Source organism: Mirounga angustirostris, unplaced genomic scaffold (assembly GCF_029215605.1).
Source record: "Mirounga angustirostris isolate CCGP_5_RB_7025 unplaced genomic scaffold, mMirAng1.0.hap1 SCAF_1, whole genome shotgun sequence".
NCBI classification, from domain to species: Eukaryota; Metazoa; Chordata; class Mammalia; order Carnivora; family Phocidae; genus Mirounga; species Mirounga angustirostris.
This window is the reverse complement of record NW_026991709.1, coordinates 154116732-154129638: the sequence shown is the minus strand read 5'-3', so window position 1 is coordinate 154129638 and position 12907 is coordinate 154116732. Positions and strand designations below refer to the sequence as shown.

The 12907-nt window shown below is 43.9% G+C and overlaps 2 protein-coding genes across 16 annotated transcripts in view; one reads left to right on the top strand and one right to left on the bottom strand.

Moving 5' to 3' along the window:
- Window positions 1-3690, top strand: part of UBP1 (upstream binding protein 1) — a 54360-nt gene extending 50670 nt beyond the window's left edge. For 6 of the 9 annotated variants that reach the window (XM_064590455.1, XM_064590451.1, XM_064590473.1 and 3 more), the window contains one exon: window positions 1675-3690. In XM_064590455.1, the coding sequence (XP_064446525.1) occupies window positions 1675-1745 (71 nt within the window). In that variant the 3' untranslated portion in view covers window positions 1746-3690. The remainder of the gene's footprint in view (window positions 1-1674) is intronic. The other 3 variants (XM_064590464.1, XM_045904102.3, XM_045904106.3) reach the window with 1 other exon arrangement.
- Window positions 3691-4801: 1111 nt separating this feature from the next.
- The window catches only part of FBXL2 (F-box and leucine rich repeat protein 2), a 142560-nt gene continuing 134454 nt past the window's right edge, over window positions 4802-12907 (bottom strand). For all 7 annotated transcript variants that reach the window (XM_064590495.1, XM_045904108.3, XM_064590507.1 and 4 more), the window contains 2 exons: window positions 6623-6835; window positions 4802-5767 (listed from right to left, as the gene is read on the bottom strand). In XM_064590495.1, coding sequence (XP_064446565.1) covers window positions 5660-5767; window positions 6623-6835 — 321 coding nt within the window. In that variant the 3' untranslated portion in view covers window positions 4802-5659. The remainder of the gene's footprint in view (window positions 5768-6622; window positions 6836-12907) is intronic.

The following is a 12907-nucleotide window of genomic DNA, read 5'->3' as shown; positions in this document are numbered from 1 at the left end:
GTGGGGGTGCTTGTGTTTAAGGGGGTGCCGGGTAGGGGGACATGGAGCAGATGAGCGAGGCCTCTCTGAGAAGGTGTCAATAATGCTGAGACTTGAAGAGTGAGGGGAGCTGCTCACCCTAGGAACACCCCAAGGGGGTATGAGGCTGTGTGCAAAGGAAAGAGCCGGGCTGCTGTGCAGGGCCTAGTGAAGGCTGTGTCAGGGGCACACGGAGCAAGATGGAGTCAGGGTGGGAGGTGCAGTCTGGTGTGCAGGACCTGGTATAACGGTAGTTGAGATTTTACTTGAAATGCGTTGAGAAGTCCGTGAAATTGTTTAAACAAAGAAGGAATGTGATTATGTTTTTCTTCCACTCTTGCAACTCTGTGGAGGCCGATGGGAATTGGGGGAAAGCTGGAGGCAGGAGGCAGGAGAGGTCACCTAGGTCTGACACATTTATGGGCAGGTCCTGCTGTGCTCCACAGTTGAGCGGGGGTCGGGGGAGGGCGGGTGACTCTTGTAAGAGCAGCTGGGCAGACAGTGTCCCTAGTAGAGAGGCAGAACCGGTTGGGGGCGGGGGGCGGCAAGAGTTCCATTTCAGATGTGCTTGGAAAGGTCAAGTTGGCAGTGAATTGTCCCTGTCTGGGGCTGGCAGGAAAGGCCTGGGCTTGAGATGTAACTGGGAAGCCTTTAGCACATCAGCAGTGACCCTCAGCTGTGGAAGTCACTGTGGTCATTTAGGGAAAGAATATATGGAAGGAGGGCCCAGATGGGTCTCAGAGAAGTTCCAACTGGAGGGCTAATGGAGGGATTTTTAAATGAAAATTATGATGAGGAGAAGAGACTTAAAAGTCCAGTGAGTTAAGATCCAAATCCAGTCCGAGCACAAAAGCTGCAGCTCGAAGAGCAGGTCCTGCACCCCCCTTCCCCGGGAGGCGCTCTTGAAGGGCGGAGTGCAGAACAGCAGCGCCCTGCATTTGCCACCCCGTCGGCGGCGTGGTGGCTCCAACCTGGGCTGGCTCACTTCCTCGTTCGCTGTCACAGCACCTTTGGCTTAGTGCTCTTCTGCTCAGCGTTTTGTTGTCAAAGCAATACAGCTTTTTACTCTGCAAAACTCAAATTGTCTAAAAAAGGAAATTCATACTGTAATCGGATGGTTGTGTTCCGTGACAGCAGGGGACGTTGCTAACGTCAGACACCACAGGACATCCCCTCCAATCTCAGGATGCTGTCTTTCAGAGTCCTGTCCTCATGAAAATATTTCTTTTGTTCCTTGGTGGATGCCTGTACCGCTTCTAGCCATTTCCTGAGAAACACTAGGCCGTCAGACAAAAGTAGTGATATTTTCAAAACGTTTCAGATCTGCCTCTGAGGAGCTCAGAGCTGATTTCCAGGGAAGGTTGGATGGATGCACTCAGTGTGTGTGTGTGTTGTGGGGAGTTGGCTGTGCTGGGGCCTGCCGCGGCGTCCACACCTGCTCCCGTGCCCCTTTGTTTATGCCGCCTGGGCCGCTTGTCTCCATCCCCGCATGCCCCAGAGCGGACCGGCAGCATGGGCCCGACATCAAAACGTGAAATACCTCACCAGGGACTGTGTGCATGCTCTTTCTCTAGAATCATTTAAAGGTAGCTGCAAGTGGGATGGGAAACTGCAGCTTTCTGGGAGTTTTCAGTTTAACGGCCTTGGTTTTCCTAGGCCTGCCTGAAAGAAGTGTGTGTCACATCTCTTTTTCCCTGCAGCTGAGAACGGTGATGGTATCCACATAGTTTTGAAGTGACGTCGTACTTAGTCTGAACTATATTCAGTACCAAATAAAGTCACGCTTAAAAGTGTGTGAAGACTGAATCCAAGAAGTCCTGGGATTGGATTTTAGCGTATGAAATGTTTCATATTGAAAACACAAGATGACCTTTCTAATGAGCTGTATGAGAGGTGAATCTCCTCACTGTCACTGCCATAGCCAAGCATCCTCGTGAGCGTGAGCACGTCGGGACAGTGCGCGTGCGGCTCTGGGGGCCACGTGCCGGCGGGGCTGCCTGCTTCTCTGGCAGAGGCCAGTAGATACAGTTCCTAGAAGCAGCCTTTGCTGTCTTTTTACACTGTATGCGGTTTGGAAATGAATGTAAAACATACTGTGGGCATTTACCTTTCTGTGCCAGTTTGGCTTTTATGGCCTGAACCTTCTGCTGCCCCAGAGCGGGGGTGGGGGACAGTGCTGTCGTGGAGCCGGCACGGAATCTGTCTGCAGGTGCGATGTGCCGAGACCGTGATCGTGGGTCAGGTAAGAGGCTTGGCGCCTTCTCGGAAGAAATCATGTCTGAGGGTATGTGTGACGGGCTCGTGCCAGATCGGGGAAGACCCAAGCCAGGAAGTCAGCCTTGAAACAAACTGCATTATCAAGAGTACCTTGGTGAGAGGATCAGTGTAAATCCTAATAGGTACAAAGACTTTTGTGTTTTTGCTTTGTCCCAGATTTATTGAAAAACCTTTTGCTTTTGCTTCCATTTTTAGCATTTTGTTTCTGGTTTTCATTTTTGAACCCCCTTGCCTTTTAAACTCATGTGGTGGTCCTCCCTTTCTCTGTCCCTCCCCACCCAGCACCATCCTATTCTTAAAACATTTTTAAAGCCCTGTCCCAGACAATGGAAACAGGTGACCTAGGTAGGGGGAAACGTAGGGTCATTTCTGATGTGCTTTAAGGGGTCTTTGTTATCAACAAGTTGAAATTATTCACGGCAATTGAGATGTCATAAATGAAACACTAAATTGTACTGTAAAAATTCTCCACACTTCTGAAATATAGGAGCTTTAGTATAATCATGGGTAAATATTTTGGTGATTGAGAGGCTTTCTTAAACACCACATAATAGCTTCTTCTATAAAAAGGGTGCCTCTTCCACAAAACCAAATGCTTGTCTGCCAGTACACTTCTCAGAGGGAGTCCACTGCTTTTGCAATTTTCCTGTCTTTTCGATTCCCTCTGCCCAGAGCCTTCCCCACACGCACCGGCAAGCATCTGTGAGGCCTGTGGTGTAGCAGACCAGTTCTTTAAACTTCAGTTCCCCTTTAACTATAGCATCTCTGACCAGTTACGCAGCTGTCTTGGTTCTGAATGTGTTATTTGAATCTTATCTTTGTTCCGGCAGAAATAGGAACGAGTAATTTGGGCTTTGAAATCTCCCAGAAGACAGACTAGTTCAGTGTGTAAAAGCTTTGACCTTCTGTGTTTTATTCTTAAAGGGTTATTGGATACAGAGAAGCCCAGTCTCTAAATATTTTCATCTTTAGTTTGAAAATATCTGTAACTCCTATAGGCCCTAAAAGCAGAGGAATATTTCCTTTCTGTCATCTCCCTTTGCTTTCATATGAACACGTTTTCTGTTACCAATCACTTGGGAAAGAAGTGAGCATATCTCTTGTTTCAGATTTTTGCTTGTCTGTTTAGCATTCCTTTTTGAGTCTCAAGGTATATGGAACAATAAATGTCATTTAAGGCTGTATGCTATTTTGAATTCCTCATCAGGTTTTAGAAGTGGGGTTAAAAACACTTAAAAGCTCATCAAACTTGAAATTATACTAAGCAGCATTGAACATTAGTCTGTCCCAGTGAAGCAGGTTAAATTATGGCACCAGCAAATTTGTTACTTTGTTTTTTTAATAGTAGGATGTATACATTTCAGTATAATAAATGTTTTCCGATTGTTTTGCAAACGCGTGTGTCATTTAAAATACCAGTTCCTGACAGTATCCCCTCAAGTCCTGGAATCGAGGGGGTTCCGTGCATGTGTTCTGAGCCCCCCTAAGCCCACATATTGTAAGAGGTGAGGCCTAGGTGTTGTGTTCTTTTCAGTTTTCTCAAAGCTGATGCAACGGAGGACAAATTATTCCATTCACTGTTCCACTCCTACAGAGGAAGCAAACCTGATTTTCTCATCTGAGAAACCTCACCTGAGCTATTCCTGTCTTCTAATGAGGTCATAGGTCATTGAGGAGTGAGTCCAGTAACTGATAGGTTGTGTCCTGGCTCAAAGAAGACAGTATAGAAAGCCCTGGTCATAGAAAATTTTAAAACAGAGACTATAATTTACTGAAGCTTATGCTCTTTATTTAAATAGCTTCCTGCATCAGACATGCCCCCACACGTAGTGGTGTAAATGTGTATGAAAATAACCACTGCGGTATATACGCACACATTCTAGACCTGGGAATATTGGAGGATCTCGTCAGGCGGTGAGGTCCTCAGGGCTTGAATGCTTATTCTGATGATCTTGTTAAATTAAGGGATCATGTATGCACCTGCCTTCTCTTCCCCTGTGCCCCTAAATGGTCCGTCTGATGCAAGCACGGCTGGTCGTGGGAAAGCACCGTATAGGGCTTGCTGCTCCACTCCAGCTTCCCGTGAGCTCCGTGCTCTTCGTGGTGGGGAATGGCTGCTAGGAAGGGTCAGCTGCCATGAACACTGAAGCTGACGATGTGAGAGTGGCGATGGGTTCCTAATCTTCATAAATATCACACATGTGGACAGCACAGGATGGAAACTAGAGCTTATCTGATTTTAGATAATATGAGGAAGGTCTGAATTTGGAAAATGGTTTCCCATCCAATGGTTTTGCTCAGATTTGTCTGCCATTAAGGTTATAGCAATAAAACCCTCTGACTTAAGCATTGCAATGGTTTATTCATTTTTATATTGAGTCTAAAAGGTGCCAACACTTTACTGATCTGAGTTTTAAGTGTGTACAATTTTTGAATAGTTCTGGTGTAACTTGATTTCTAAGATTTTAAAATAAACTTGGAAAAAATCACACCCATTCTACATGCATCCATTCATTATTTTTAATTGATTATATATATTGTAGATAACTTAAGCCTTAATTCTGTTTAAGGTCCCCCAAATTTTGTGAGAGATGACATGATTAGCTTTTCTCCTAGAACAAAAATGCACTCTGTGCTGTAGCGCCTGCCACAGCTTATTTGCAGTCTGGCCACACAGACTCTGAGTTGTGTTTGTTTAGCTTTTGGTCCCCGGAAGTGTATATGACAAGTTGACAGAAACAGAAAGGTGAAGACCCTGCTCCACCCAGTTCAGAGTCCTCATTTCTTTGGTGTCTCATGGAAACCTAACTTGCCTCCCACCTAAGTGTCTACGTATAAAACTCTCAGGCATCACGAATTTGCAGTACAGGTCACTTTGAGAAAGTTGCTATTTCATCTTCAAAGTGGAAAAGTCCTGCTAATCAAAATGAAATCAGTGTGAATTAAAGCAGGCCACTGGCTTAAGAATCAGGTAGAAAATCAACAGCTTACTCTTTCTGCTCGATTTGTGCTAACACTGATGGGCTGTTTGAGGAATGCTGACAACGCCAACAGCAGGACTTTGGTACCTAAGAAGGCACCCACCTCTTAAGAGATCCAGGTCTCCTGCATGGTCCAGGCTGCGCTGAGACCACTCTTGCCGGGTGTTGGCAGACACAAGGCTTTGATTCAATTGCATCGTAGCAGATTAAAGGTGAAAACTATCACCAGAGTTACTGCAGTCCCTACTGCATTCTTTTACCTGTAAATGTCTTTCCCGATGGAGAACCAAGAGATTTGGGTGAAGGTGGAGCAGGTCAGGAAGACTCAGGTCTTCTCTGGAGGAAGGGACACCTCATCGTGCCTTGGGCTCAGGCAGCCGCCGTCAGAGAATGACACAACACCTGCACAGTCGCTGTCCACTTCCTCCCACTGCTGTCGGGGGGGTGACAGGAGCAAAGTAGGCATGGACTTTGACATGAGGGAGTTGAGCCTGGAAGCAGAAAGCAGACGGACGTGGAGTAGTCATTACATGCATATTTGGAGGGCTACAGGCACAATCCTAGACAAGCCCACAGCTCTCCTTGATTCTCAGGCAAATAGCAGAAACAGAATTTCTGGTGTAGGCTAGAGCTATTTCTGTTTACAGGGGACCTGAAGCGAAGAGACCCGAATATCTGCCCGGGGCGGTCACGAGTCCTATATGTACACCGAGCAGAGTCCGCACAGCTCCAGCACCTGGGGCAGCTCTGGGAGGTAAATGCAAAGCTGCCTCAACTTAAAGCCTATTCAAGAAGACTAGGTGAGGGGTGCCTGGGTGGCTCAGTTGTTAAGCATCTGCCTTCGGCTCGGGTCATGATCCCAGGGTCCTGGGATCAAGCCCCGCATCGGGCTCCCTGCTCAGCGGGAAGCCTGCTTCTCCCTCTCCCACTCCCCCTGCTTGTGTTCCCTCTGTCGCTGTGTCTCTCTCTGTCAAATAAATAAAAATCTTAAAAAAAAAAAAAGACTAGGTGAACTACCTGGGGGGAGAAAAGCCACTTTCTACTTAAGCCTGTTCTCTGGAAGTTAACCAAGACCATGGTCTCCTTCCCACTGGTAATGACCTTAAGTCTCTTTCCTTAAAACGTTCTGATCACTGAACTCTGGAACCTCTCTGCCCCACACCCATTCTGGAAGTTGAATCTGCCAGGGTGAGATCTAATAAAATTTTGAGTAAGAAGACACTTGAGGAATACATCAGTTTGCATCACTATAAGCTTAGGATAAAATGTAGAAGATGGAGTCTTGACATATTCATTGTTTGCTTAGAAAGTGTGCCAGCACCCCCCCCCCCCGCCTCTGCCCTTACCCGCATCCGCTTGATGCCCGCGCGGGTAACCTGCTGGCAGTCGTACAGCTCGAGGCGCTCCAGGCCGCGGCAGTTCTCCAGGTGCTCCAGGGCCACGTCGGTGATGAGGAGGCAGTTGTCCAATTCCAGAACCTGCAGCCTCTCGTGACCGCAGGTGCTGTTGCTCAGGTGCAGGATCCCGTCATCTGTGATGAGCTCACAGTGGGACAGACTCTGGAACAAGAAGACACACGCGGATGTTTGTGAGACCTGCTCTTTCCAAGGCTCTAGGCCTGTGAGAAGCACAGAAGCTGGCCCGAGCAGGGTCCTACGGTAACCGCTTATCACAGGAGGATTAAACACGAAACCTTAGGGTCCTGTGGCCATGGGTTCGCTGAGCTCTTGGTGGCCTTTCTCATCTTTCCAGTTATGTAAAGATGGACATCAAATTGTAGGTGATGATACAGTTGGAAGAGGACAATGTGAGCGGATCCTGAACTCACCTCCCATAAATTCCCTGATTCCACAGCTACATAAAGGACAGCCTACTCTGGAAAAAAAACTCTAAAGACTGACTCGTACACACTGAATGAGAAAAGGTCCAGGTCACAGGGGGTCAGAGAAGCTGGGACACAATCTTGCCATAAGTCCCACCCCCAATGCAGCAACTCACAGCTGGGAGGGAACTCAAAACTACAAAACAGCCTGGGGAGCAAAGGGTTGAACCGCACGTTGGGCATCTCAGCTCTTAAGATCTGTACCTGAGAGATAAACCCCTAAAATACCTAGCTTTGAAAACCCACAGGATTATATCCACAGGACCCACAAGACTGGTGATCCCAGCAGCTCTTAAAGGGCTCACACACTTGGACTCACCCACCTCAGGGCCCAGCATGGACATGGCCCGTTGAAGGGTGCCTGGACTTTGTGCAGGAGAGGCTTGTTAATACTTGTCTTGGAACACTGGCCTGAGGGTCAGGCATCTGATTTGACACATTTGGGGGCATGCTGGGGTACTCTGTGTGGGGACTGGTGGGCACCCATCTTTGTGCACTCCCTCTATCTTGCTCCAACTGGTGGATGCTTTAAAAAAAACAAAAAACCCTTTTAGGCTTTTTTCTTTTTCTACTTTTCTTTCTTGGTAGGCACCATCTCTATGCTCTCCCTCTGTCACTCCCCAGCCAGTGGGCGCCAACTTCTCACTCTCCCTCTACTGTGCTTCAGAATGCCATTATCTCTCAGGAAGGAACTTTTACAAGTTCCTTTTACAAGTGTCCAGTGCCCTGGTTTTACATCTGGTACCTTGGTTTTTGCAGCTGCTGTTAGAGGGCACTTCTACATCTCCTGGCCCTGGGGGCCAGTGGGGTTTATGCTGGTGGGCCTCACAGGACTGTAACCAACAGAGAAAGAGTTCTTAAATGGCCAGTATCCCCAGGGCACAGCAAGAGGCAACAGGCCCAGGAGTTCAGTCTAAAAGAGGCCTAACAGCTTATCATCACAGCTGCAGCCTGAGGGGCAGGCTTCTAATTAAACACATCTAAGGGCTGACTATACCTACTGGAGACCTCTGGAGGGCACCAGGATCTCTCGGAGGGGAGCTTTTATATGCATCTGGTGTCCCAGTTTTACTTCTGGTGCCCCAGTCTTTGGGACATGCTACTCAGGGATGCTCCTTGATCACCTAGCTCTGAGAGGATTTTGAACTCACCTCCCATAAACACCCTGATTCTACAGCTATAATAGATGAAAAAAAGTGGAGGTAGCATAAGGGACTTATGGGACAACATCAAGTGGACTAACATTCATATCATAGGGCTCTTGGAAGGAGGAGAGAAAGGAGCAGAAAAATTATTTCAAGAAATAATGGCTGAAAACTAACCTAGGGAAATAAACACACATCCAGATCCAGGAAGTCTAGAGAGTTCTATAAATATGAACCCCAAGAAATGCACACTAAGACAGATTATAATAAAATGTCAAAAGTTAAAGAGAATCTTGAAATCAGCAAAAGAAAAACAACTTGTTATGTACAAGGGAACCCCCATAAGACTGTCAGATTTTTCTGCAGAAACCGCAGGACAGAAGGGAATGGCATGATAACATTCAAAGTACTGAAAGAAAAAAATACTCCAGCCAAGAATACTCTTAACTAGCAAAGTTATTCAGAATTGGAAGTAAAGAGTCTTACAGACAAGTTAAGGCTAAAGGAGTTAATCACCTTACTAAACCAGCTTTACAAAAAATATGATTTTTTTTTAAAGATTTTATTTATTTATTTGACAGAGACACAGCGAGAGAGGGAACACAAGCAGAGGGAGTGGGAAAGGGAGAAGGAGGCTTCCCGCCGAGCAGGGAGCCCGATGCGGGGCTCGATCCCAGGACCTGGGATCATGTCCTGAGCCGAAGGCAGATGCCCAACGACTGAGCTACCCAGGCGCCCCTGTTTATTTTTTTTTTTTTAAAGATTTTATTTATTTGAGAGAGAGAGCATGAGAGGGGAGAGGGTCAGAGGGAGAAGCAGACTCCCCACTGAGCGGGGAGCCCGATGTGGGACTCAATCCTGGGACTCCAGGATCATGACCTGAGCTGGAGGCAGTCGCTTAGCCAACTGAGCCACCCAGGCACCCCAGCTTTACAAAAAATATTAAAGGGACTTTGTCGAGATGAAAAGACAGGGCACTAATTAATAAAATGTGAAAGTATAAATCTCACTGGTAAAGGTAAATATATAGTAAAGGTGTAATGAATGAATCATCTATAGAGCTATTACTAAGGCTAAAAGACAAAAAAAAAACAACAACAAAACCCGAAGTACTAACAAGTGATACACAAGTGATACACAAGATAAAAAGATGTAAAATGTAACATCAAAAACAAAACGGAGGAGGGAGGAGGGGTAAATGTAGAACTTTAGAATGTAAGCTGTTATCTGGGGCGCCTGGGTGGCTCAGTCGTTAAGCGCCTGCCTTCGGCTCAGGTCATGATCCCAGCATTCTGGGATCGAGCCCCGCATCGGGCTCCCCGCTCGGCTCCCCCTGCCTGTGCTCCTCTCTCACTGTGTCTCTCTCTGTCAAATAAATAAAATCTTTAAAAAAAAAAAAAAAAAAAGAATGTAAGCTGTTATCATAAATAGACTTACAAATATAAGTTGTTATATGTAAGCCTCATGGTAACCACAAAGTAAAAATCTATGGTAGATACACAAAAGATAAAAGAATCTAAGCGTACCACCAAAAGTCATTAAACTATAAAGGAAGAGAACAAAGGAACAGAGAGGAACTATAAAACAGCCAGAAAACAATTAACATAATGGCAATAAGTACATAACTATCAATAATTACTTTAAATGTAAATGGGCCAAATTCTCCAATCAAAAGATAGAGTTGGGGCGCCTGGGTGGCTCAGTTGGTTAAGCCCCAGGTCATGATCCCAGGGTCCTGGGATGGTGCCCTGCGTCAGGCTCTCTGCTCAGCCAGGAGCCTGCTTCTCCCTCTCCTCCCCACTTGTGCTCTTTCACTATCTCTCCTGCTCTCTCTCAAATAAATAATCTTTTTTTTTTTTTTTTTAAAGATTTTATTTGACAGAGAGAGACACAGCGAGAGAGGGAACACAAGCAGAGGGAGGGGGAGAGGGAGAAGCAGGCTTCCCACCGAGCAGAGAGCCTGATGCGGGGCTCGATCCCAGGACTCTGGGATCATGACCCGAGCCGAAGGCAGATGCTTAACGACTGAGCCACCCAGGCGCCCGTCAAATAAACAAAATCTTAAAAAAAGAACCCCAAAAAACAAAATACATAGAGTGCCTGAATGAATTTAAAAAAAAAAGACCGATTTATATGCTGCCTATAAGAGACTCACTTTAGGTGCAAGGACACACACAGACTGAAAGTGAAGGGATGGAAAGAGATAGCCCATGCAAATAAAAATCAAAAGAAAGCTGGAGGTAGCCATACTTTTATCAGACAAAATACACTTTAAAACACTATAACAAAGAACATTACATAATGATACAAGGGGTCAATCCAACAAGAGCATAAACATTGGTAAATATTTATGCACCGAACATAGGAGCATCTAAATATATAAAGCATATATTAACAGACCTAAAGTAATAGCAATAACAGTAATAGTAGAGGGCTTTAATACCCACTTATATCAACAGGTAGATCATCCAGACAAAATCAGTAAGGAAACATCAGCTGTACACAACATATTGGAACAGATGGACTTAACAGATATATACAGAACATTCTATCCAAAAGCAGAATACACATTCTTCTCAAGTGCACATGGAACGTTCTCCAGAACAGATCATATGTTAGAACACATAAGAAATTGTAGTAAGTTTAAGATAAAAATCATTATCAAGCATTTTTTCCAAGCACAATAATATGAAAGTAGAAATAATTACAAGAAGAAATGTGGAAAATTCACAAATATGTGGATATTTAACATGTTACTGAACCACCAATGAATGGGTCAAATAAGAAATCAAAAGAGAAATTTAAAAAATGTCTTGAGACAAATGAAAATAGAAATGCAAAAACCAAAATTTATGGGATGCAGCAAAAGCAGTTCTAAGGCAATAGTTCATAGCAATAAAATCCTACCTCAAGGAATGAAAAAAGTCAAACAACCTAACTTCACACCTTAAGAAACTATGGAAAGATGACAAAGCCCCAAATCAGTAGAGGGAAGTAAATAAAGATCAGAGAGGACATGAATGAATGAAAGAGACTAAAAAGACAATAGAAAAGATCAATGAAACTAAGAGCTGGTTCTATGTAAAGATAAGCAAAATTGACAAATCTTTATTTAGACTCACCAAGAAAAGAGAGGGCTCAAATAAATAAAATCAGAAATAAAAGAAGAGATGTTACAACTGATACCACAGAAATACAATAGATCATAAGAGACTCCTAAGAAAAATTATATGCCAACAAACTGGACAACCTAAAAGAAACAGGTAAGTTTCTAAAAACAAAGACCAACCAAAACAATAATGAAGAAATAGAAAATCTGAACATACTGATTACTAGTAAGGAGATTGAATCAATAATCAACCTCCCAACAAAGTCCAGGACCAAATGGCTTCATTTGTGAATTCTACCAGATATTTAAAGAATTAATACCAATCATTCTCAAACTCTTCCAAAAAAGAGGAGGGAACATTTCCAAACTCATTTTGCAAGGCAAGCATTATCCTGATACTAAAACTAGACAAAGACACTACAAAAAATGAAAATTACAGACCAACATCTCTGATAAACACAGATGCAATAACCCTCAACAAAATATTACCAAACCAAACAGTACATTAAAAGAATATTACACCACAATCAAGTGGAATTTCTATTTCAGGGATGCGAAGATGTTTCAACATTTTCAAATCAATCAATAGGATACAGCATATAAGCAAAATGAAGGATAGAAATCATATGATCATCTAAATAGATGCAGTAATAGAATCTGACAAAATTCAACATCCATTGATGATAAAAAAAAAAAAAAAAAAACCCTCAACAGTGGGTAAAGAAGGGACATACCTCAACATAATAATGACGGTATACGACAAGCTTATAGTTAACATCATACTCAATGGTGAAAAGTTGAAAGATTCTCCTTTAAGGTGAGAAACGAGATAAGGATGCCCACTCTTGCCATGTTTATTCAACATGATATTCAACATGAAATCCTAGCCAGAGGAATTAGGCAAGAAAAAGAAAGGCATCCAAATTGGAAAGAAGTAAAAAACTTACTATTTGCAGATGACACGATGTTATATATAGAAAACCCTAAAGACTCCACAAAAATACAGTGAGAACTAATAAATTCAGTTAAGTCTCAGGATACAAAATTAACATATAGAAACTGGTTTCATTGCTATACATTAATAATGAGCTATCAGAAAGACAAATTAAGGGCCACCTGGGTGGCTCAGTTGGTTAAGCATCCAACTCTTGATTTCAGCTCAGGTCATGGTCATTTGATCGAACCCCATGTCTGCTTCAGATCCCCTCACTCCCTCTCCCTCTGCCCCACGACTCACATTTGCTCTCTCTCTCTAAAAAAAGAGAGAAATTAAGAAAACAATCTCTCTTACAATTGCATCAAAAAGAGTAAAAAACCTAATATAACTTTAACCAAGGAGGTGTAAAGGACCTGTACTCTGAAAAATATAAGACATTGATGAAAGAAATTTAAGATGACACAAATGGAAAGATACTTTGTGTTCAGAGATCATAAAATTTCAAATTGTTAGAATGTCCATACTACTCAAAGCAATCTACAGATTCAAGCAATCTTT